We start from the raw sequence: 24,216 nt of genomic DNA, 5'->3' as shown, positions 1-24,216 counted from the left end.
ACTAATACCAGGGTAGGAAAACCTAAACTGCAACTGACAAACTTCTCGAGGCTCAGGGTGGACAACCTTGGGAGTCAAAAACAATAGAGGGTGTCTCAGTCTTAGGTGGGGGATGCACCACATTTTGTGAGCTTTACCTCCAGGAGCTGTACCAGGTTCCCACAGTGAAGATGGGAAAAAATCCCCTCATGCTTCCAGCTGGAGGAAGGTAAATTAACCATTTTGAAACCAGGGTCTAACCTATTAGAGTCTTATCCGAGCCTAACTAACCTGGGGGAAGGAAAATACCCAACTCCAGCCAGCTCTAACTTTCTACATGGTGGAAGGAATATGCCCAACTCCAGCCATCCTGTACCACCTAGGGGATGGGGTAGGGAGAGGGGTGGCACGTAGGACCTGACATTGAGAAGCACTTGTGAAATTCATAGCCCAGGGGCCCAGGCTTACTAAAAAAACTGAGACCTGATCATGGGACAACAGGATACTTCCCCTTCCCCAACACTATACCACAACATCACTAAAGGCCTACTTGCCTAAGTTATTTTTACCCAGGACATCATGTCCAGCTTTCAATAAAAAATTACAAGGCATACTAAAACAAAAACACAGTTTAAAGAAACAGAGCAAGCATCAGAACCAGACTCAGATATGGAAGAGCTGTTAGAATTCAGATAGAAATTCAAAATGACTATGATTAATATGCTAAAGACTCTAATGGAAAAATTAGACAACATGCAAGGTCATATGGGTAATGTAAGAAAAGAAATAGAAATTACAGAAAAGAATCAAAAAGAAACGTTAGAGATCAAAAACACCAACAGAAATGAAAAATGCCTTTGTCTCATTAGTAAACTAGACACAGCTGGTAAAGAATCTCAGAGCTTGAGGATATGTCAGTAGAAACTTCTAAACCTGAAAAGCAAAGAGAAAGAATGACTGCAAAACAATGGAACAGAATATCCAAGAAGTGTGGGATAACTACAAGAAGTGTGGGATAACTACAAGAAGTGTGGGGTAACTACCAGAAGTGTAACACATGTGTAACGGGAATACCAGAAGAAGAAAGAAAGAGAAGAAAAATTTGAAGCAATAATGACAGAATTTCCCCAAATTAATGTCAGCACCAAACCACAGATTCAGGAAGCTCAGAAGACCAAGCAGGATAAATGCTAAAAACGAAAACACCAAGGCATATCATATTCACACGACAGAAAATCAAAGATAAAGGAAAAATCCTGAAAGAACCCAGAGGAATAAACAGCTTACCTACAGAGGAACAAAGATAAGAATTAGCATCTGACTTCTCAGAAATCACGCAAGTGACAAGACAGTAGAGTGAAATATTTTAAATGTTGAGAGAAAAACACCACCAATGTAGACTGCTGTACCCTACAAAATTACCCTTCAAAAGTGAAGGAGAGGGACTTCCCTGGTGGTCCGGTGGTAAAGAATCCACCTTCCAACGCAGGAGATGCGGGTTTGATCCCTGGTTGGGAACTAAGATCCCACATGCCACAGGGCAACTAAGCCCATGCGCCACAACTACTGAGCCCGTGTGCCTCAACTAGAGGGCCTACGTGCTGCAAACTACAGAGCCCATGCACTCTGGAGCTCACATGCCACAACTGCAGAGCCCATGCGCTCTGGAGCCTGTGCACCACAACTAGAAAGAGAAAACCCATGCACCACAACTAGAGAAAAGCCATGCACCACAACAAAAGATCCCACATGCCACAACGAAGATCCCGCATGCTGCAACTAAGACCCAACCCAGCCAAAAATAAAAAATAAATTTAAAAAAAGTCAATTCCGAAAGTGAAGGAGAAGTAAAGACTTTCTAGGACAAATAAAACTTGAGGGGACCTGTTGCCAGTTGACCCACCTTACAAAAAATGTTAAAAGAAGTTCTTCAGTAAGAAGGAAAATGATATAGGTCAAAAACTCAGAACACTTAAAAAAAAAAGGACGAGCATTAGAGAAGGAATAAGTCCAGTAAAATAAAATTTTTAATTGTTCCTATTCTTAATTTATCTAACAGATAATTTTTCAAAATAATAATAGCAATAATGCCACACCTACTGAAGCCCACACGCCTACAGCCCATGCTCCGCAATAAGAGAAGCCACCACAGTGAGAAGCCTGCGCACCACGGTGAAGAGTAGCCCCCACTCACACGACTAGAGAAAGCCCAGGTGCAGCAACGAAGACCCAATGCAGCCAAAAATAAATAAATTAATTTTTTTTAAAAAACCCACTTTAAATTTTAATAAAGACATATATAGATTAAAAGTAAAAGGATCAAGAAAGATATACCATCTAACACTAATCAAAAGAAAGCTGGAGGGCTTCCCTGGTGGCGCAGTGGTTGAGAGTCCGCCTGCCGATGCAGGGGACTACGGGTTCGTGCCCCGGACCGGGAAGATCCCACATGCTGCGGAGCAGCTGGGCCCGTGAGCCGTGGCCGCTGAGCCTGCGCGTCCGGAGCCTGTGCTCCGCAACGGAAGAGGCCACAACAGTAAGAGGCCCGCGTACCGCAAAAAAAAAAAAGAAAAAAAAAAGAAAGAAAGCTGGAGTAGCTACATTAATTTCAGATAGCAGATTTTAGAACAAGGAATGTTATCAAGGGGAAAAGGGGATATAACATAATGATAAAGGGGTCAATTCTCCAAGAAGACAATAGTCCTTAATGTGTATGTGCATCAAAATATGTGAGGCAAAAACTGATTGAACTGCAAGGAGAAATAGATAAATCAATTACTATGGTTGGAGAGTTCAACACCTCTCTGTGATAAACGGACAGATCCAGCAGGCAGAAAATCAGTAAGGACATAGCTGAACTCAGCAACACCATCAATCAACTGGATATAATGGACATCTATAGACTATTTCATCCAACAACAAAATAAACATTCTTCTCAAGTTCACATGGAACATTCACCAAGACAGACTACATTCTGGGTCATAAAACACACCCAAACAAGTTTAAAAGAAACTATACAATGTCTACTCCCAGACCACAGTGGAATGGAACTAGAAATCAGTACCAGAAAGATAGCTGGAATTCCAAAATATGTGGAGATTAAACAACACACTTCTTTGACATGGGTCAAAGAAGAAATCTCAAGAGAAATGTTTTGAGTATTTTGAACCAAATGAAAACGAAATACAACTTTATCAAAAGTTGTGGGGTGTAGCAAATGCAATGCTTAGAGGCAAATTTATAGCACTGAATGAATATATTAGTAAAGAATGAAGATCTACAATCAATAAACTCCTATCTTAGGGAACTAGAAAAAAGAAGAGCAAATTAAAACCAGAGTAAGCTGAAGAAAAGAAATAATAAAAATTAGAGTAGAAATCAATAAAACTGAAAACAGAAAATCAATAGAGAAAAAAAATCAATGAAACCAAAAGCTGGTTCTTTGAAAATATCAATAAAATCAATCAGCCTCTTGCCAGGCTAACTAAGAAAAAAAAGAAAGAAAACACAAATTACTAATAACCCAATGCAGGGGGCCCAGGTTTGATCCCTGGTCAGGGAACTAGATCCCACATGCATGCCGCAACTAAGAGTTCGCATGCCACAACTAAGGAGCCCACCTGCCGCAACTAAGGAGCCTACCTGCCACAGCTAAGACCTGGCACAACCAAATAAATAAATATTTTTTTAAAAAAAGAAATGAAAGAGGGACATCACTACAGATCCCATGGACCCTAAAAGGATAATAAAGGAATATTATGCATAACTCTATGCACACAAACTTGATAGCTTAGATGAAATCAATTTCTTGAAAGACACAATCTACCAAAACTCACACAAGAAGAAAAACACAATAGACCTGTATCTATTAAATAAATTGAATCGATATTTAATAACCTTGCAAAACAGAAAGCACCAGGCCCATCATTTCACTGCTGAAATTATACCAAGAAATTATACCAAGTATCTACAACCTCTTCCAAAAAGAGAAGCAAAGGGAATACTTCCTAACTTGTCCTTTGATGCCAGCATTACATTAACAACAAAAGCAAAGACATTACAAGAAAAGAAAACTACAGCCCAATATCTCTCATGAACACAGATACAAAAATCCTTAATGAAATATTAGTAAATGAAATCCAACACTGTATAAAAATAATTATACACCACAACTAAGCGTGATTTGTCCCAGGTATGCAGGGCTGGTTCAGTATTCAAAAATCAATAAATGAAATCCACCACACTGACAGGTTAAAGAAGAAAAATCACATGATCATATTAATAGATGCAAAAAAGCACTTGACAAAATTCAATACCCATTCATAATAAAAACTCTCAGCAAAGTAGGAACAGAGGGGAACTTCCTCACATCTACAAAAAACCCTACAGATAACATCATACCTAATTGTGGGAAGTCCAAAGCTTTCTCGCTAAGATCAAGAACGAGGCAAGGATGTCCCCTCCTATCACAGCTTCTCAAAATTTACTGAAGTCCTAGCTAACACAGTAAGACAGGAAAAGAGAAGAAAAGGTATACTGATTGGGAAAGAAGAAATAAAACTGTCTTTGTTCACAGATGATATGACTGTCTTATGTAGAAAATCTAAATGAATCAACAAAAAAACTGGAACTAATAAGCAATTATAACTATAGCAAGGTTGCAGGATATAAGGTTAACATACAAAAGTCAATCAATTTCCTGTATATACCAGCAATGAACACGTGGAATTCAAAATTGAAAACACAATACCCTTTGTATTAGCACCTCCTAAAATGAAATACACAGGTATAAATCGCACAATATGTACAAGATCTATATGAAGAAAACCACAAAACTCTGATAGAACTAAATAAATAAAAAGATATTCCATGTTCGTGGATTCTAACACTCAATATTATCCAAACTCAGTTCTTCCCAATTTGACCTCTAGATTCAATGCAATCTCAGTCAAAATCCCAGCAAGTTATTTTGTGGATATAGCCAAATGGATTCTAAAATTTGCATGGAGAGGCAAAAGACCCAGTACAGCCAATGCCATATTGAAGGAGAACAACAGAGTTGGAGAACTGATGCTACCCAACTTCAAGACTCACTATAAAAAGCTGCAATATTCAAGACTGTGTGATACTGGTGAGAGAAAAGACAAATAGATTAATGGAACAGAACAGAGAGCCCAGAAATAGACCCACAGAAATATGGTCACCTGATCTTTGACAAAGAAGCAAGGGCAATACAACAGAAAGACAGTCTTTTCAACAAATGGTGCTAGAATAAATTGGACATTCACGTGCAAAACTATCAATATCGACACAGACCTTACATCCTTCACAAACACTAACTTGAAATGGGTCACAGCCCTAAATGTCATAGATAAAACTATAAAACACCTAGAAGATATCATAAGGAGGATACCTAGTGACCCTGGGTTTGGCTGTGACTTCTTAGATACAACACCAAAGGTACAATTCATGAAAGGAGTAATCGATAAAATGAACTTCATTAAAATTAAAAACTGCTCTGCAAAAGACAATGTCAAGAGAATGAGAAGACAAGCCACAGACTGAAGGGAAAAAAACTTGCAAAGGACATATCTGATAACAATAAGAAAATCTGATTTTAAAATGGGCCAAATACCTTAACAGACACTTCACTAAAGAAGACGTACAGGTGGCAAATAAGCTTATGAAAAGATGCTCCAACATCACTTGTCATCAGGGAAATGCAAATTTAAAGTTACCACTACACCAAATGCTAGTAAGGATGTGAACCACAGGAACTCTCCTTGCTAGTGAAGATGCAAAATGGTACAGCCACTTTTAGAAGACAGTTTGGTGGTTTCTTAAAAAACTAAACATACTCAGGCATATGATGTAGCAATAGCAGCACAGGTAAGATGCAAAATATTATATACAGAATGGATAAACAACAAGGTCCGACTGTATAGCACAGGGAACTATATTCAATATCCTGTAATAAACCATATATATACCTAACTGAATCACTTTGCTGTACATCAGAAACTAACACAACATTGTAAATCAGCTATACTTCAATAAGACAAATTTTTAAAAATAATATTACAAAAACAACAAAAAAAGCACAGATAGTTCATCTATAAGAGGCAGGAAGGCAGAGTATATGGGTACAAGTATTAGTGGGTAGGTAGGAAGGAAGGTGTGGTGGTAGTAGTCTAATAAAGTTCTCTTCTGACTGTTTTTGCTTTTTCACTGAAGTAGAAAGCAAGATCATCATCTTAAAATGATGACAAGGGCAGGGGGTAGAGTAGTACAGGTTTCAGAAATGGTCATCTAGGTGAATGGAAAATAGAATGATTGCCAGGCAACATTAAGGGCCCACTTGAAATTCATGGTTATGATTTAAAGTGAAACCAATCAGCAAGGTTGTATTTTTATATTCAGTCTTGTTCTGCTGACCAGGTGAAGGCACAGAGAGAGAGAATTGGACTGAAAACAGGGTTGGAAGTTTGCAAATGTAACAAAGCAAGAAAAGAGTGAGGAAATTATAGGTGTGCACAAGGGAGCTTCAGTAAAGAGAAACACGAACATTAAGAACATGTGAAGAACAGTGAAAATGTAATAGGACCAATGAATTGAAGGTACCAATGAGGACTGAAGGATTGTTGGAGTCAGGGTACTAGGAGGAATGAGCTTGAAAGATAGGAGACGGTAATCAGAGAGGGATCTCAGGGAACTGAAATTATCAAGGAGTTGCAGTAATTGATAATGTCAAGAACTAAGGTATGAATAGGCAGAGCACAGAGGATTTTCAGGGCAGTAAAACTACTCTGTATGATACTATAATGGTGGATACATGTCATTATACATTTGTCCAAACTCACAGGATGTACAACACCAAGAGTGAACCCGAATGCAAACTATGGACTTTGGGTGAACATGATGTGTGTGGAGGTTCATCAACTGTAACAAATGTACATGGGAGATGTTGATAATGGGGGGGAACCTGAGGAGGGAAGTGGACAGGGGGTATATGGGATATTGCTGTACCTTCCCCTCAATTCTGCTGTGAATCGAAAACTGCTCCAAAAAAGTAGTCTTAACTTTTGTAAGTTAAAAAACTAAAGTATGATTCTGGGAATGCCAGCTACAGAGAGGGGTGAGATCACTGGAAGAGAGAAATACTGAGAGGCAAAGGTGTTGCAAGGATTCCTGAATTGTACATTGAAAGCCCACAAATTAACAGGACTAGTGCTGCAAATTGTGACATTAAACAAGAAACTATAGTCATCGAGAAATGAGAGGCAGTGACCCTGGGGCTCAATATGACAGTAACAATAAGGGCACTGGGTGATGCAGTCTGATATTAGATTTAAACATAGGAGAAAGGATGGAGGGAACAAGGTCTGAGCCATAGAGAAAAACAGCCTCCATCTGAGAGAAAAATGGACTCAACAATGACCCCATGAGAAAGCTCAGGGCAAAAGAGAAACGACCTTAAGCAGGATTTGAGGAGATGCTAAATGCCACTTCTCTCCAACCCCAAGATCTCCTCCATCAATTGCACCTAAAGCCTGGAGCCACCAGGTGGAGCCCATGCTCAGCTTTTAAAAAACACCAAGGCCTCCGCGGCGTTGGAAATTACGGGGCCTGCCTCCCTCCCAGCCTCTCCATCGCCCAGCTCCCTAACTATTCTTTCCTCTCCACCACTCGGCTTCCCTGGGTATTGTCTTTCTCTGTCTCTTCTCACCTGTGCCTCCTTTGGTCTCCCCTTCTCCTTTTTCCAGCTTACAGGCTTCCTCATTCCCAAAAACGGAGAGGAAAAAAAAACCCTACATCTATATATTTTTTATAAGAAAGAAACCATTTCCCTTATTTCCATCTACTTTTCCTACATACAAAAAAAAAACCTTGTTTTTGGCCTTTTGCCTAGTGGTACAGTAAAAAAAAAAAAAATTCTTAACTACCATTTTTTTTTCTTGCGGTACGCGGGCCTCTCACTGTTGTGGCCTCTCCGGACGCGCAGGCTCAGTGGCTATGGCTCACGGGCCCAGCCGCTCCGCGGCATGTGGGATCTTCCCGGACCGGGGCACGAACCCGTGTCCCCTGCATTGGCAGGCGGACTCTCAACCACTGCGCCACCAGGGAAGCCCCTTAACTACCAATTTTATACACAGGGTGGAGGGGATGGGGGACTGAACTAAAAGTAGGAGCCATAAACCACTTTTAAATGAGTAGATACAAAAGATCTGTAGTGGCATAGCAGTTATTGGAGGACAAATGATGCTTCTATAATACAAAGAGCTTTAAAACAGCTTATCCTCATAAGTATGCTAGACAGTCATTAAATTGTATACTTTAAAGAGAGGAACTTTATGATACATAAATTATATCTTAAGTTGTTTAAAAAAAAAAAACAGCTTACCCCAAACAGACAGTCTCCTCAACAAGTCTTATTTATACTACATAAACAAATCTCTTTCTTAGAGAGGAAAATGTTAAACTTAAGTACAGCCCCACCTACAAATGATATTTCTGAATTAGCAGAGTCCAGGAATTACACTGCTTTTTTATTCATTTGGCTTTTAGTGCCAATTTTATATGTTCTGTTCAAGACTCTGATATGAATCAACCAGGGTAGCACAAGGAATGAAAAAGCGAAACTCACTGAATATACAGCAAATACTTACTGAAATATATAGAGAAGAGAGTTATCACACGCCACTGCTCAAAATCCTTTAAAGGGCCTTATTGTTCAGGACAAAGCCTACACTCCCCACACGGCATGTGAAGTCCTAACCACCCGCCCTGCCTACCCCTTCAGCCTCGTCTTCAAACTCCGCGTAGTTCTTCACTCCCGACGTTCCACAAACCTTGCACTCTCTCTCACCTCCAGGCCTTCACTAGCTTGATAATACTTCCTTTTCAGTTTTTCAAATCCCACCTTAGGCAGTACCTCCTCCTGGAAGCTCCTGGAGCACCTCCTTCCTGAACCCCTAGGCTAGATCAGGGCGCCTCTTTCTTGCGCTTTAGTCTGCTGTATTGGTCCCATCACAGCACTTATCACAATGTATTCAAGTTTTATTTATTCATTTTATCTCTCCAACTTGTTTCTTTTTCACCACTGTATTCTCAGCACCCAGCAGGAAGCCTAGCACATAAATTAATGCTTAAAATTCAATGAATGAATAGGGCTGAATGAGCCCCCTAATTATTAAATGGCTGGTCAGCCCTTTGGCACTAACCATTAACAGAAAATGATAAAAACGATGTCGAGGAGCTACTTACTCATGGATTACAAATGGAGAAAACAACTAACAATAACAGATACAGCCAGCACAGATATCAAGTCCCGTGGTAATGCTCTGAAAGGTCTCGTCCCAAGCCCCAAGCCACTTGCACAGTGCTTCTCCCGTTGGACAATGACCCATCTGGCTTTCAGGTCTATGCCATGGAAATATGACATAAATACCAGAAAACCACACCACTCATAGAGGTTCTAATTATTGGAGGAAGTGTTGAAGCAGAAAATATTTCTGGATCTTCTTCCACTCCTTAGAATGGGATTTCATAGCCAAAACACAGCTAAAAGATCATTTAGTCCACTGACTTTCAAACCAGACTGAGCAAACCCCTTCCAGAGTCACCTGGGAAAAGAGAGCAGGGGCGAAGGTCTGAGCAGGCTGAGTCAGGCTCCCTCTCTCACTCAGTCAACCAAAGCAACCGATTTCAGCTTCTTAACATATTGGTCTTCCCCCAAATGACTCATGAAAGAGTTCTACCGCTTTTATTTAAAATAAAACTGCCTGTTTGGCCCAATCCCTTTATTTTAAAAATGAAGGAACTGAGACTCAATATTTCTCCAACAACTTAGCAAAGCCAAGGACTTTAGTCTCCTGACTCTACCCAGGACTCTTCCCATTGTGTAAAAGCACTTCCCTACAAATTCTTGAGCATTTTTACAAAGTGAGGCATTCTGATTATACATAGACCAATAAAAACAGAAAGGTATAAAGGGAACAAATAAAGGACAACCCCAAATTGAGCATGACTATACTACAGACAATATAGTAAGGACTTACTATACATGCTTTCTCTAGGAATCCCAGATCTATCTACTTGAACAAATTACTTCTCTGAGGTTTTCTCATCCAAAGACAATATGTAATCCCCCGGCATGTAAAGCACTTAGCAGAATGCCTTGCACGTAAGTCACAACAAACAGTAGCTATTACTATTATTCTACTCAGCCTTCACAATAACCTTATGGGATCGGTACCCTCAAACTTGCCCAAGGTCACACAGCTAGTAATGACAGCCAGATGGTGAACCCAAGTCTAGTTCCAAAGACCATATTCCTTTAAGAATGCTACCCTGTTTGGCCAAGTCATTGATCTTCTTCATGTCTCAGACCCTTCCTCTGAAAAAATAAAAGAATATCAACCCCACCTACCTCACAGCAAAAGTTAAAGTCAGCAAAATCTCTTTGAAAAGTCCTGTGCATACCTAAGGTAAGTTTCACTAGGCAGAATCCTCCTCAAAAGAGAGACTCACTAAAATCAGCCCTTCTACCCAGGGTAATAAATAAGGAAATGGATCGAAAATGAGGTTAGAGTTTCACTTATCTCTGACCTTTTGGCCCTAAGCACAGCCAGAGAAAGAAATGCTTTGCTACCTCCAGGACCATCCACAAAGGGAAGAGACAGATGCCTCTCTTTCCAGTCTTCCTGCACTCCCCATCAAGTATGTTTATCCAGGTAAAATGCATTTATTTAGTAGACATCTATGGAACATCTGTAATGCACCCAGCATTTTGCCAAGTGCTAGAGAGAGATCATTAAGACCCAACCCTTGACTTCAAGAATCAGAAAGCTAGAACCAATTACAAAATACGAATAAAGAGGGGCTTCCCTGGTGGCGCAGTGGTTGAGAGTCCGCCTGCCCGATGCAGGGGGACATGGGTTCGTGCCCCGGTCCGGGAAGATCCCACTTGCCGCGGAGTGGCTGGGCCCGTGAGCCATGGCCGCTGAGCCTATGCGTCCGGAGCCTGTGCTCCGCAACGGGAGGGGCCACAACAGTGAGAGGCCCGCGTACCGCAAAAAATAAATAAAGAGGCCTCCCTGGCTTCCCTGGTGGCGCAGTGGTTAAGAATCTGCCTGCCAATGCAGGGGACATGAGTTCGAGCCCTGGTCCGGGAGGATCCCACATGCCGCGGAGGAAATAGGCCCGTGCGCCACGACTACTGAGCCTGCGCTCTAGGGCCCACAAGCCACAACTACTGAGCCCACATGCCACAACTACTGAAGCCCGTGCACCTAGAGCCCATGCTCCACAACGAGAAGCCCCCACAATGAGAAGCCCATGCACCGCAACGAAGAGTAGCCCCCGCTCACTGCAACTAGAGAAAGCCCACGCACAGCAACGAAGACCCAATGCAGCCAAAAATAAATAAATAAAAACAAATAAATAAATACATTTATTTTAAAAATAAATATGTGCACCTGAAAAAAAACACATTAACTATATTAGGTGATATTGCTAAAATCACTTATCATTTCTAGTAACTGTTGCAGATTCCTTTAGATTTTCTACACATATGGTATGTCTTCTGCAAATAATGACTATTTAGCCTTTTCCTTTCCAAATTGTGAGACATTTATTTTCCCCAAATACAATGTTGAAGTAAAATGATGAGAGTGGACATACTGCTTTGCTACTGACCTTGGGTGGGGGAAGGATTCAGTATTTCAATGTTACTTATAATGTTTACTAGAGGTTTTCCGGTAAATGTCATTCATCAGATTGAGGACGTACCTCTTCATTCCTAATTAGCTGATTTTTTTTTTCTTTTTAATCATGTAGGGTGTGGAATTTTACCCAATGGTTTTCTTTTGCATCAACTTAAATGATCATGTTGATTTTCTCCTTTATTCAATTAATATTGTGAATTAAAGTGATTTTTTGAAATGTTAAACCAACCTTGCATTCACAGGATAAACCAAACTTGATTATGTTATTATGTTTTTATATGTTGCTGGATTTATTTCCTAATATTTTTATTATATATGTTTTATAACAGCTTTATTGAGGTATAAGTGAGAAATAAAAATAATATATATATATAAAAAAAAGAGGCCTCCCTGACCATCTCACAAAACATAGCACCCACTCTGCTTCTTTTCACTTAGTACATTTCACCACCTGATATATGTGCACTAGAAGCTCAGAAGAAGTGATTAATTGTACCCAAGAGTGGGGTGTGGGAAGGAAATTGTTTATATTAAGCCTCAGAAATCATGGGAAAGTGAAGAAAGGGACGAGTAGTCCATTCTTTAATGCCAACTTCCTCCCCCCGCCCAACACACATACCAGTGTCTAACTCAGTTCCAACTCATACTAGAAAGATATATCACTGTCTCTCATTCAGACCTCCTTTCTGCCAAAGGTCTTGAACCCAGTTCCAAGTGGCCCTATCCAGCATTTTGGAGGCTGGTTCTTTTTCCTGTCCTAGTGGGCCAGGAAGGTCTGAAATAGTACAGAATCAAACTTGCCCTGCCCTTTCCCCCAACACAGCTGCCATGATTCACTTCCTGTTCCCAACAGTCATTTAAAGTAGGGGATCAGCAAACTTTTTCTGTAAAGTTTGATAGTATCCATATAAGTATACAACTTAGTTTGATAGCAAATATTTTAGGCTTTGTAAGGCCTAAGGTCTCTGTCCCAACTACTCAACTCTGCCATTGTAGTGTGAAGCAGCCATACACAATACATAAGCAAATGACATGGCTGTGTTTCAACTAAACTTTATTTACAAAAATAGGCAGTGGAGGGTTTCCCTGGTGGCGCAGTGGTTGAGAGTCCGCCTGCCGATGCAGGGGATACCGGTTCGTGCCCCGGTCCAGGAAGATCCCACATGCCGTGGAGCGGCTGGGCCCGTGAGCCATGGCCGCTGAGCCTGCGCGTCCGGAGCCTCTGCTCCGCAACGGGAGAGGCCACAACAGTGAGAGGCCCGCGTACCGCAAAAAAAAAAAAAAAAAAAAAAGGCAGTGGGCCTGTGGACCACAGTTTGCCAGTCCCTGATCTAAAGGAAAATGGGAAAACTATTTTAAAGCAGTTTCCTCCTGACAATTTCTAGTTACCTGTCTTAAAACCTTCAGCTGTCCACATCTCACCAGCACTTCTTGAGTGTTTCTATTTAATTTCTGGACTTAAAAAGATTTTTCCCAGAATCACAAATTCATGTATTTTAGATATGCAAACCTCAGGGCTGGGAGCCCAACTAGTATGTAGAGATTCTCCAGGTTGGAAAGGATTTAGAGATCATCTGATCCAACTTCCCACTCAATGAAGAAATTATCTAGCAAGTAGTCATTCAGCTCCTATTCAATGACAGGAAGGGTACTCATTTCCTCCCAAGGCAGCTCATTTCATCTTCAGACAGCTCTAAGGTAAGATATTCTACTTGTTCCTTCTTAGCACATTTTACCACTTAATTGCTTGAGAATTTATTTACCGTGTGACTCTTTTTACTAGATTGTAAGATCTATGAGATCAGGCATGTTTTTTTGTATTTGCAGCTGTTTTTTACTGCTGTCTCTCCAGCACTTTGAACAGTGGTACATAAAGGGTATAAAGTAATTGTTTACAGGGAGGAAGGAAGGGAGGGCAGGCAAACAAAACAATGCTGCATTTGGGGAACTTTAAGAAACTCAGCAGTACTGACACGACAGGCACAAGGGGAGGAGCAGAGCAGGTAACTGATATGGTTGAGTGCAACAGAGAAGCCCTTGAAATCTCACAGCAAGTGCAGAGGCTGAGGCGGTAATATTTGAGGACCAAGTTTAGAATTCCCCCTTTCTCCCTTTTCCTCTTCCTTCCAAGCCTCCCCTGCACCATTCTGACGGTGATCATCTGTCACTGCAGTTTTCTGAAGACTTTTCAAACAGGCCCTCCCCCAACAAAAAGTGCACAGCCCTAAAACCTCTAGATAGAGTATCCCCCCCTCACCCACGGGGGATATGTTTCAAGACCCCTGGTGGATGCCTGAAACCACACACAGTACAGAACCCTCTATGTATTATGTTTTTTCCTATACAGTTAACCCTTGAACAATGTGAGGGTTAGGGGCAACGACCTTCCGAGCACTCAAAATCCATGTATAACTTACACTTGGCCCTTCATAGAGGCAGTTCCTCCATACATGCAGTTCCTCTGTATCCTGAGTTCTGCATCCGTAGATTCAACCAACTGCAGATCGTGCGGTACTGTAGTACTTACTATAGAAAAAATCCGCATATAAATGGACCCGCACAGTTCAAACCCGCGTTGTTCAAGGGTCAACTGGACAAGAGGACGGAGCAAGATTTCATCACGCTACTCAGAAGAGCATGCAATTCAAAACTTATAAATTGTTTATATCTGAAATTTTTCATTTACTATTTTTGGTTGATTGGTCCATCTTAAGCTTACATTATTTACCTTTTTTTTTCATTTCAATTTGAAAGTTGGTTTCAATCAATAGTTTCAATTGTCTAAGTATTTTCTACAACTTCCAGTTTATAAGCATTCACTCACTATTTATTAATCTAACAGGCATGTCTCTTCTGTATCTTCATCCAAATTGATTTTCAAATTGTTAAACAAAATATAACCAAGAACAGCCCTCCAGAATGCCACTAAAAACAACCCGTCTAGATAAACATCAATCCATTAATCAGTACTTGTATATCCTTTGCATGCAAGCCAGCCCCAAATTTTCTTTGTCTTAGGATCACATGAGAAAATGTTAAATACCTAATTTTAGCACTTAAGACATATTACCTTTGTAGCATATTCCTGATACCCCAGCCTAGGAACCTTTTCAAAAACGAATTGCCCTAATATACATCAAAGTGCTATATATATAGTAATTACCCCTGGATGGTATGATTTTTTTCCTTTGTTTTCTAATATTTCAATAACAAACTTGTACTGGTTTTACAATTTAAGTAAAATCACAGCAAAACTTAAAGAAAAAAAAATTATCAGTTAGCTTGAGTTACTCTTAGTGATTTCTACGGTCATCCCTGTGTTCTTATCCTTCGCTCAATCAGGTTTAGAATTTTACCAGAGATCACTGTCAAGTTTCCAATGATACCCTCAAGCCCATGTGACCTAGAGGTTAACTCCAGATAAATCAAACATCTCTACAGAGAGAATTAGAATTTGACTCTGCCTTCAAAAAAAATATGTCCAGAAACCATTCCTTTCTGGCTACACAGCACTGCCACCCTAGTCTGAGCCACCACCATCCCTGCCCTAACGAAGGCGAAAGCTTCCTACCTGGTCTCCCTGCTTCCGCTGATGCCCACTTTACCCCACCTTCCACAGTCTTGTTCCCCAAGAGCAAACAGAGTATAAGCCTTTTAAAACGTAAGTCAAATCATGTCTCTCCTCCACTGTCCCCTCCCCAGTGGCTCCCATCTCGCTCAGAATAAAATGCACTCCAGGGACTTCCCTGGTGGTCCAGTGGTTAAGAATCCGTCTTGCAATGCAGGGGACGCTGGTTCGATCCCTGGTCAGGGAATTAAGATCCCACATGTCGCGGGGCAACTAAGCCCACACACCACAACTACAGAGCCCATGAGCTCTGGAGCCAGCGTGCCACAACTAGAGAGAAGCCCATGCGCCACAACTGGAGAGAAGCCCACGCACTGCGACGAAGAGCCTGCGCACCGCAACAAAAGATCCTGTGTGCTGGAACTGAGACCCAATGCAGCAAACAAACAAACAAACAAATATTTTTTTAAATAAATAAAATCCACTCCAAAGGTCTTACCCCCGCTCTCAGGCCCTAGGTGATCTGAGTCCCATTACTTTTCTGCTTTCATCCCCTACTGCTCTTTCCCGACTAACTCCACTCCAGCACACTAGCGGCCCTGTCGGGACTTGGACAGAACAAGCCACACTGATACCTCAGGGCTTTTACATTAGCTGTTCCCACTGCCTGGGATGCTTTTCTCCCAGGTATTTCCCTGGGTGTGTTCCTCACTTCTTTCAGATCTTGGCTTAAAATATCACCTCATCAGAGGACTTCCCTGATGACCTTACATAAAGTAACAATCTCTCAGCTCCCCATCACTCCCTATTACCACCTTACCCTGCTGTTGGTTCTTCTGAGCAACTATCACCTATGGGTGTTGTTTATTTATCTACTTATTTATTTACATCTAGCTATTCATTTTTTAAAATATTTCTACCCATTAGAATATAATCCTTGAGAACAAGGATTTTTTCCCTGTTTTGTTTAAGGCTGGACACTTAGCTCCAAGAACCGTGCTAGCCACGTGGTAAGTGGTACCATCAGAACATAAGTCCCAGTATATAGCAAAACACTCTATGTATAAGAGGTATGTGTAATAAATTTTGTTGATGAAAATGATTACTGCCCCCTCCCAAATTCACCAAGTATATTGAAAAAACATTGGTGCTCCAATAAAGAGAGACTAAAGTACCCTCAGAAAGATCAATGAACAAATGAATACTGGCTGCCACCCCACCCAACCAAAAATGAATTTCATTATCTACCCAGTTCCCTGGGGTAGGAAAAATCCTCCAGGGAAAGGAACAGAACAAGAAACCTGAGCCAACGAACAGGGCAAGAATTTGCCTCAAAGTTTCCCACTCCCTCAAGAAGAGCCTGTCCCAAACTATGCCTGTTTCCAGGAGGGGTTCCCATGAGAGTGAGAGGTCTTGCTAAGATTCCTTTCCTATGTCCAATCACTCCTACGCCTAGAACCCATTTCCCAGACTCATTCTCTGGTTGCCCCATTGCTCTTCCTTCCCAGAGAACCTTGTTCTAACTATTAAACAGCTACCGCTGGTGACCAAGACCACTAGGTCCTCTGGCCACTCAGTGCTCTAGTTTCTTCTATTTCATTAGTACTCTCCACTGCCTCAGTCAACAACACCAATAAGATACTGGCATACACAATCCGGAAAGGGCTAGGAAAAGGAACTAGCTGTCAGTCACTGCCTCAACCAAAAAGTAACTTTCTAAAAATAAATAAATTAAAAAAAAGTAACTTTCACAAAAGAGAAGCATTATAGTGCAATGAAAATAACCCAGGTTTAAAATCTAGTCCTACCATCTACTACTTGTATGAACTTGGAGAAGTCATTTGACCTCTCTAAGCTCACTTCCTTGTGGTGAAAATAGCAGCACTGACCTCATAGTGCTGGTGTAAATATTAAGGGAGATAATGTCTGTCGAACAGGACTATGCCTAGCATATAGTAAGTGTTCAGTAAATGGTAGCTAGGCCTATTTCTGAAGGTTGGCTGGGTGGATTGAATGAGAAAACATGTGAGGTACTTAACACAGTACTTGGTTGAGAATAGGTCATCAACAAATACTGACTTTCCTCCCTCTCTTGTAATGGTGGTAAAATTGTAGAGACTTCAGAAACCACCCAATCCTATCAGTGTGGCTCTACAACATTGTACAACATACTTACCATTTAGGTAATTTAGGCTTTCTGTCAATGCTTCTGGCTGCTCCCCTGATGCTTGTTGTCTTGGCAACAGTCACTCACTATCTTTTAATGGCAGTTGCCTCTTGACCTGGAGAGAATATAAACAGAAGGGAAAAGATAGGTAAAACCTGAATTGCACCAAGACTGGGCTGACCCAAAGGCCTCTCCCAAAGACCTTCACATACACTGCAGTGTCAGAAAGAGATAAGGGAGAATCTGCGTGCAGATCCTGACTCTGAAGGAAGCTGGCTATCTCTCTCCTCAGGGGAGAGAGGGAGTTTGGCTCTAGGAGACTTCCCCTTTCCTACTGGATGATATGGTCCCAGGACAGACTACATTGTTGTTCCTAAAATTAACAGACCTATACATTCCCCAATAGTCTAAAAATTCGTATGACAGCTTACATTCAGGAAGGATCTCAGAAATCAACTAGTTAAATGCCCACATTTTAAGGAAGGAAACTAAAGCTTGGAAAGGCTGAGTCACACAATTGCTTAGGGCTAAAGCTGGGATTCTACTAAAAATAAGATGTTCTGGAATATGTGTAAGGAAAAAAATAATAAAACCAAACATCTGTGAAGTATCCACCACACCCTGGGCAATATGTTTTATGTTTTACACCAGACAATAACACAATAATGTTACCCCCTTATAGATGAAGAATCTAAATTTCAACAAGTCAAGTGACTTGTCCAAGGTCTCACAGCTTGTGAGTAAGTGACAGGCAGGGTTTAAACCCAAGTCTGTCCAACTACAAAAAGCCAAGTCATCATGCTGACTCTCACTGGGGTGCCTTCTAGACTTGGTCCTCAAAACAGCCCTGAACTACTCAATATCAATTAGAACAAAAACAGAGCCTGTCTGCAAACTTTACCCCTGGTTTTGTAATAAACTTTCTCCAGGGGGGCTGAAAAGCCTCCTAACCCATTGAATCTTACCCCTAACATTGGAGAAGAGTAAATGAAGGTGGAAGATCTGGGTCAAACTTCTGTCCATCCCAGTCCTGAGGAAGAACAGAAAAATGGCTTCTAAGCTAGTGGCAAAACTAAAGCTTTTGTACATCGTCTTACACTCACACTATCCCCCTCCTTTCATGACAACTGCCCATCCCTCTCTTATATATCCCACAGACCACCCTGTGACCTCCTTCCCAGGCTGTTGGTCCCTTTTTTTTGCGGTACGCAGGCCTCTCACTGTTGTGGCCTCTCCCGTTGCGGAGCACAGGCTCCGGACGCGCAGGCTCAGCGGCCATGGCTCACGGGCCCAGCCGCTCCGCAACATGTGGGATCCTCCCGGACCAGGGCACGAACCCGTGTCCCCTGCATCGGCAGGCGGACTCTCAACCACTGCGCCACCAGGGAAGCCCTGTTGGTCCCTTTAATCCAATTTCCACACCTCCACCACCAACCACGTAACATACATACAGATACAGAATCTACCCCTACCTCCATCCTCCTAGGGAGCTAGAAAAGGCTAGAATTAAGATGAAGAAGTAATAAAATGATAGCTTTTTAAAACTGGCTTTAAAAAAGACGAAGGCTTGAAGTCTCAAGCCAGTTAAGACCTAAGAGAGAAGAATTATTGATAAGCAATGAAAACAGCTAGAAAAAAGGATCTGTACCAGGGGCAGCACCCAAGGGATGGCTTGGGTGGGCATGGCAGAAGCTTTAGCTCTCTCTCCCCGCACCACACACTTCAGAAAGACAATCAGTCTACGCAGATTAAGTGTGGTTGCTATTCAAACAGCATCAGGACTGGCCCACAGACCTTCTGCCCTGCCCCTCCACCCACCTTACACACACACACACACACACACACACACACACACACACACACACACACACACACACACACACACACACACACACACACACCTACCTTCCTTTGCATAGCCTAGAACCTTTCCTACATAAAAATTCTAAACTCCTAACAGTGACAGCAGCACCTCTACTGAAAGCTGCTGCCCCCTCCACCTACTGCCAAATTTGCTGGCATAGTAATAAAGCCCAGGAGCCTATTCTCTTCAAAACAGGATAGAATACATTGCCAAAAATCAAACAAACAGGAACTCCAGATGATCCTGATTTGTTTTCAACTATCACACAGCCTTTCCTTATTTCTAAGGGCAAATGATTTCTTTCCTTTGCTTCTGAATGTCATTTACTTCTTGCATCCTCAGTGTCCTGGTCCTCTGTCCCCAGAGACAAAGGATGACTGTAAACTCCTCAAACTCTGTAGTGCTGCCCCTTCAGAGCCTCTCACCCCAGCGGATCCAGCCACATCACTGCCCCAGGCATCTCCTCTGGTGCTCCTGGCTATTACTGCTGGCGGTGATAGTGAGGGTTCTGTGTGCATGTGCTCTCTGTCTAGAAGAAGAGATAACAGGACCCTTACAGATCACGGAAGAGCCCAACTGCCTCATCTTCCAGAGGAGAAAATGAGTCCCAGCAAGGAGAAGAGACTGGCCCAAGGCTGCAAAGCTGGTTGAAGTGAACCCGGTTGAGTCCACCTGAGATAGTTCACAAGCCACATTAAGGAAATGCATCAGTCCATCCTCATTTGATTGAAGATTAAAGCTCTCTTACTCTCTGGGCTCGGACCTAGGTTGCGGCGACATGGCTAAACGCACCAAGAAGGTCAGAACGGTGGGTAAATATGGGACCCATTATGGTGCCTCCCTCAGGAAAAGGGTGAAGAAAACTGAAATCAGCCAGCACGCCAAGCACACTTGCTCCTTCTGTGTCAAAGCCAAGATGAAGAGACGAGCTGTGGGCATTTGGCACTGTGGCTCCTGCATGAAAACAGTAGCTGGTAGTGCCTGGACCTACAACACCATTTCTGCCGCCACAGTAAAGTCTGCCATCAGAAGAGTGAAGGAATTGAAGGACCAGCAGAAGCACCACCATTTGAAACACTGCAGCCTAAATGGGTTAATTTATGTAACAAAAAAAAAAAAAAAAACTCTCTTAAATGTATATCACTTTTGTTCCCAAAACACTTTGATAATAGATAAAAATGCTAGTGGGTAGTTCTCTTCCAGTACACTCCTCCCACAGATAAACAACTAAACACTCTGAATAAAATATAAAAAACAACTATCTGAAGTGAACAATGGCTGGCAGACTTTAGAAAAGTTAAAAACTGGAAGAAGGGACTGGCAGGGGAAGAATTCCCCATTTTTGGAGCTTTGACCTGAGGGTTGTCCAGCTGAAGATCCAATTAAAAATTAAACCCTAGACTTTCTGTCCAGAAGGCAGAGAGACCAGAGAAGCCACAGACAAGAAGAAGAAAGAAGAGAGCCTGAGATGGAGAGCCTAGGTTCTGTGAGACACTCTGCCCAATCTCCAGCTGACCCCTGAACCATGTCCACATGGGGCAGAGTCCAAGGACCTCAGCTAAGGACAAAAGAACTGGACTGAGATTTGAACTGCCACCCACCACAGGTGAGACAGAACGTGCAATTTTGAGTCTAACCAACTTAACTATCTGCTAAAACAAAAACATCAACAGAAGCCAGAGTCTCCACAACATAACATTCACATGCACCCATGTCCAGGGCACAATCCCAAATTACATAAAGAACTAAAAGAATTAAACCCATTTGCAAGAGAAAAGACAATCAGGAGACGGCAACTCTAAGATGACCCAGATGTTGGAATTATCAGACAAGGATATTAAAGCAGCTATTATAACATCTACTAAAAGCAGAGAAATTGAAAAAAATTTAAGTGGAAATTTTAGAACAGAAATGCAGGATCTGAAAATTCTCTGAATGGGCAAGCTTAAGAATGGAATGGAGATGACAGAGAAAAGAGTCAATGAAACTTGTAGATCAAACTGAAATAACTGGGTCATCCGCAGTCTCTAGAAAAACCACCCTCAGGCCTTTCACCTAAGTGTATGCAATGATTACTTTCTGTTATCAGAAAAATAGGTATCAGAGAGAACCAGAATGACTAGGAATCACAGAGAAACCATTACCTGCAATTCTTTTGGACCAGGCCACCCCTCATCTACTAATTAACTCTTTCAAATATAAGCAAAGAAGAAAGTATAAAGGTAGAAAATGAGAGGGCAGGATAAAAATGTACACCTGAGATAACCATAATATCCAAGGTCCTAAGAGTCAAATCTAGTGCCCCACTGTGCGTACTGAGAAGCAAGGAGATCGTCATGTTTTCCCCTATAATTGCTGAGGTAGCATTCTCAGGATTGTTGGCGAAAAAAGCCAGGAGGGATTTTTAACATTTTTTTCTGCCCTATGTGGTCTCTTCAACAAAAATCCAACCTGGTAAACAGGCTGCTAGCAGGATGGGGTGGGACCAGTCGGTGGTCTGGAGCTGAAGAGTACCAGCAGCTTGGTGAGAGTCAACCTAGTGCCACCTGGATTGGCGAAAGAAGCTAACATGGCACCACCACTGACCAGCGTCCCACACTCAGGTTACCATGTTGGAGTTCAGCTGCAAAAGACACGTGCATTTCTGTAAACCCTGCCTTTTTCTCATGCCCTTCCTCCCCACCCACACACCTGCCCACAGGGAAGAGAATCCAGTGCAAGTGCTCTTTTCTCAAGTCCTGTCATTAATTCTTAAATTGTGTTAATAACAGAGGTTTCAACACTTATCTATGATGGAGGGCTACTAAAATAATGTCTTTCTTTTTCTAATTCTCCCAGGATAACTTTTTACCCATGTACCTCTTAAGATGAGAAGAAGATACTCTTATTCCCCATATGACAGATGAGCAAACAGACTGAGAGACTTGTGACCCTTTTAGGAAAGCTAGAAACAGAGGCAGGACTGGCACCCAATAATCCCATCTCTGAGCTTCAGCGTTTCTTCACCTCACTAAAGAAGCCTTACCCAACATAGACCCAAAAATATAAACAAGATTGCAATTGGAAAGAAAGGACTTAAGAACTTAGTATTAATAAACAATTGATAAGACTCATTTGTGATCAGCATATCTGTGTAAATGCAGGCCCTCAAGGAGGCCACCTGGCTCTGCTGTCTCCTTCCCTAACCAGTAGGTTGTAATTGAGACCAGGCATCCTTGCAATTAGCCCATGTTTGTGGGGTTTAGCAACAGAACCACATGCCTGAGATTGTTGGTTATTCACCTGCTTTAACAAAGTTGGCTGAATCAGAAGAACATGCTGGCTGCCTTTAACCTCTAGAAGTCTATAATTAGGGTATCAAGGGGCCACAAGGATTACAGCAAGTAATGGCAAATGTAGTTAAACAGCAAGTCACAGAAATCACCCTAAGGAGAAAGGAACCAAAGGGCTTTTATTACCTAATTTAATCTTCATGGTAACCTATCAGGAAAATACCATCATGTTTAGTTTATAAATGAGGAAACATTAAAGGTTCGAAGTCACATAGCTGATAAGTGATAACTGATAAGTGGATTCTCACCTACATATTTCTGCCCCAAATTTTGCTTTCTCCTCTCCATTATACCTCCTCTCTAAGGAATCATCTCTCAGATCTCACCCTCAAAAAAGTCAGTCCTGATCCACAGTCCAAACATCACAAACCTACATGAGGTCGATGGGTAGTTTGTTCGTTTTTTCATTCATTCATTCATTCATTCATTCATTCTAATATTGACTGACCGTGCATCAAGCTCTGGGACAAGCACTGGGGATAAAACAGTGAATAGAAACAGACTGTCTTCAAGGCATTTTGTACAGTACAACAGAAAAGCACTGACTGAAGAATCATATTAAATATAAAATCTATGAAGTACAATTAATAGAAAGTGACCCACTGGGGGAGGTCTAGGAAGGCTCCAATTCGCAGTAAAATGTTCCAAGTAGAAGAGGGAGTACAGTGAGCTTGAAGAACTAAAGTAAATCTGTATAACCAAAGAAGGGAGAACCAATAGACACAAGAGATGAGACTGGAGAGGGCCATACCATGCAGGCCTTTGGAGCCCAAATTATTATTAAACTACCCAAATAATTTAAGTCATTTAAGTGTTAAAAAGATGTAACGTATGTACATTTCAAAAAGATCACCTTGGCTTTAGTATGGACAACAGATGGAAGGAGGTAAGGATGATGCCAAGAGATCAGTAAGGAGGCTAGTTCTGTGGTCCAGGAGAGATAATAGCTAACAATACTGGGTGCATACAGGGCACTTCCTATGTGCCAGACACTGTTCTAGGTAATTTATATGAATGAATTTAATCCTTGTAACAACTCTGTGAAACAGATACTATTATCAGTACTGAACAGATACTACTATAAAGTTAAGTAATTTAACGAATTCCATGCCCCCGCTTGGTGTCCTCACTTCCCTCATAATCAGTCCCTTGCAAACAACTTTAATTCATTTCTTCATATTCAACTAGTAAAACTTCAATCCTTGTTAAACCAAACTAACAACCTCTCCAGGCCTACACCAAAGCAGCAAAGTTATAAAGTTGAAATAAAGTTGTATCTCTAGAGAAAATATAACTACATTGACTGGTATCATTTTAAATTTACCACCACAAATTTCAAACGGGCCCCCTCAATGCTGCCAGCAATCCCGCTGCATTTCTCTTAGTAGGTTCACTTTTCTATTCCCCCAAAATGACTCTTTCACATCTTTTTCCCTTTCAGTAAGCCTCCAGCTCCCATCAGCTAATGACTTTGCCACCAAGAAGCAACATGAAACCGTCATCTTCCACTCCAAATCTAACAACACACGAGCACTCTGCTTTCTCTACTGCTACAATGAAGACTCTTTGTTAGTATATA

General features: G+C 41.6%; 2 protein-coding genes across 5 annotated transcripts in view; one reads left to right on the top strand and one right to left on the bottom strand.

Moving 5' to 3' along the window:
• Positions 1-24,216, bottom strand: part of LUZP1 (leucine zipper protein 1) — an 81,038-nt gene that overhangs the window by 11,245 nt on the left and 45,577 nt on the right. Inside the window, exons 2-4 of one of the 4 annotated variants that reach the window (XM_033841591.2) lie at positions 18,407-18,471; positions 17,451-17,556; positions 14,124-14,232 (exon numbers count right to left, since the gene is read on the bottom strand). The gene's annotated coding sequence lies outside the window, so the exon portion shown is untranslated. The remainder of the gene's footprint in view (positions 1-14,123; positions 14,233-17,450; positions 17,557-18,406; positions 18,472-24,216) is intronic. The other 3 variants (XM_073794460.1, XM_033841578.2, XM_033841583.2) reach the window with 3 other exon arrangements.
• Positions 20,061-20,497, top strand: LOC109550456 (large ribosomal subunit protein eL43-like). Its single transcript, XM_033838647.1, has one exon. The coding sequence runs from the start codon at positions 20,084-20,086 to the stop codon at positions 20,495-20,497; it is 414 nt and encodes a 137-aa protein (XP_033694538.1). The 5' UTR covers positions 20,061-20,083.

This window comes from Tursiops truncatus, chromosome 1, assembly GCF_011762595.2.
Source record: "Tursiops truncatus isolate mTurTru1 chromosome 1, mTurTru1.mat.Y, whole genome shotgun sequence".
Classification (NCBI taxonomy): Eukaryota; Metazoa; Chordata; class Mammalia; order Artiodactyla; family Delphinidae; genus Tursiops; species Tursiops truncatus.
This window is presented reverse-complemented; position numbering and strand designations above follow the sequence as displayed.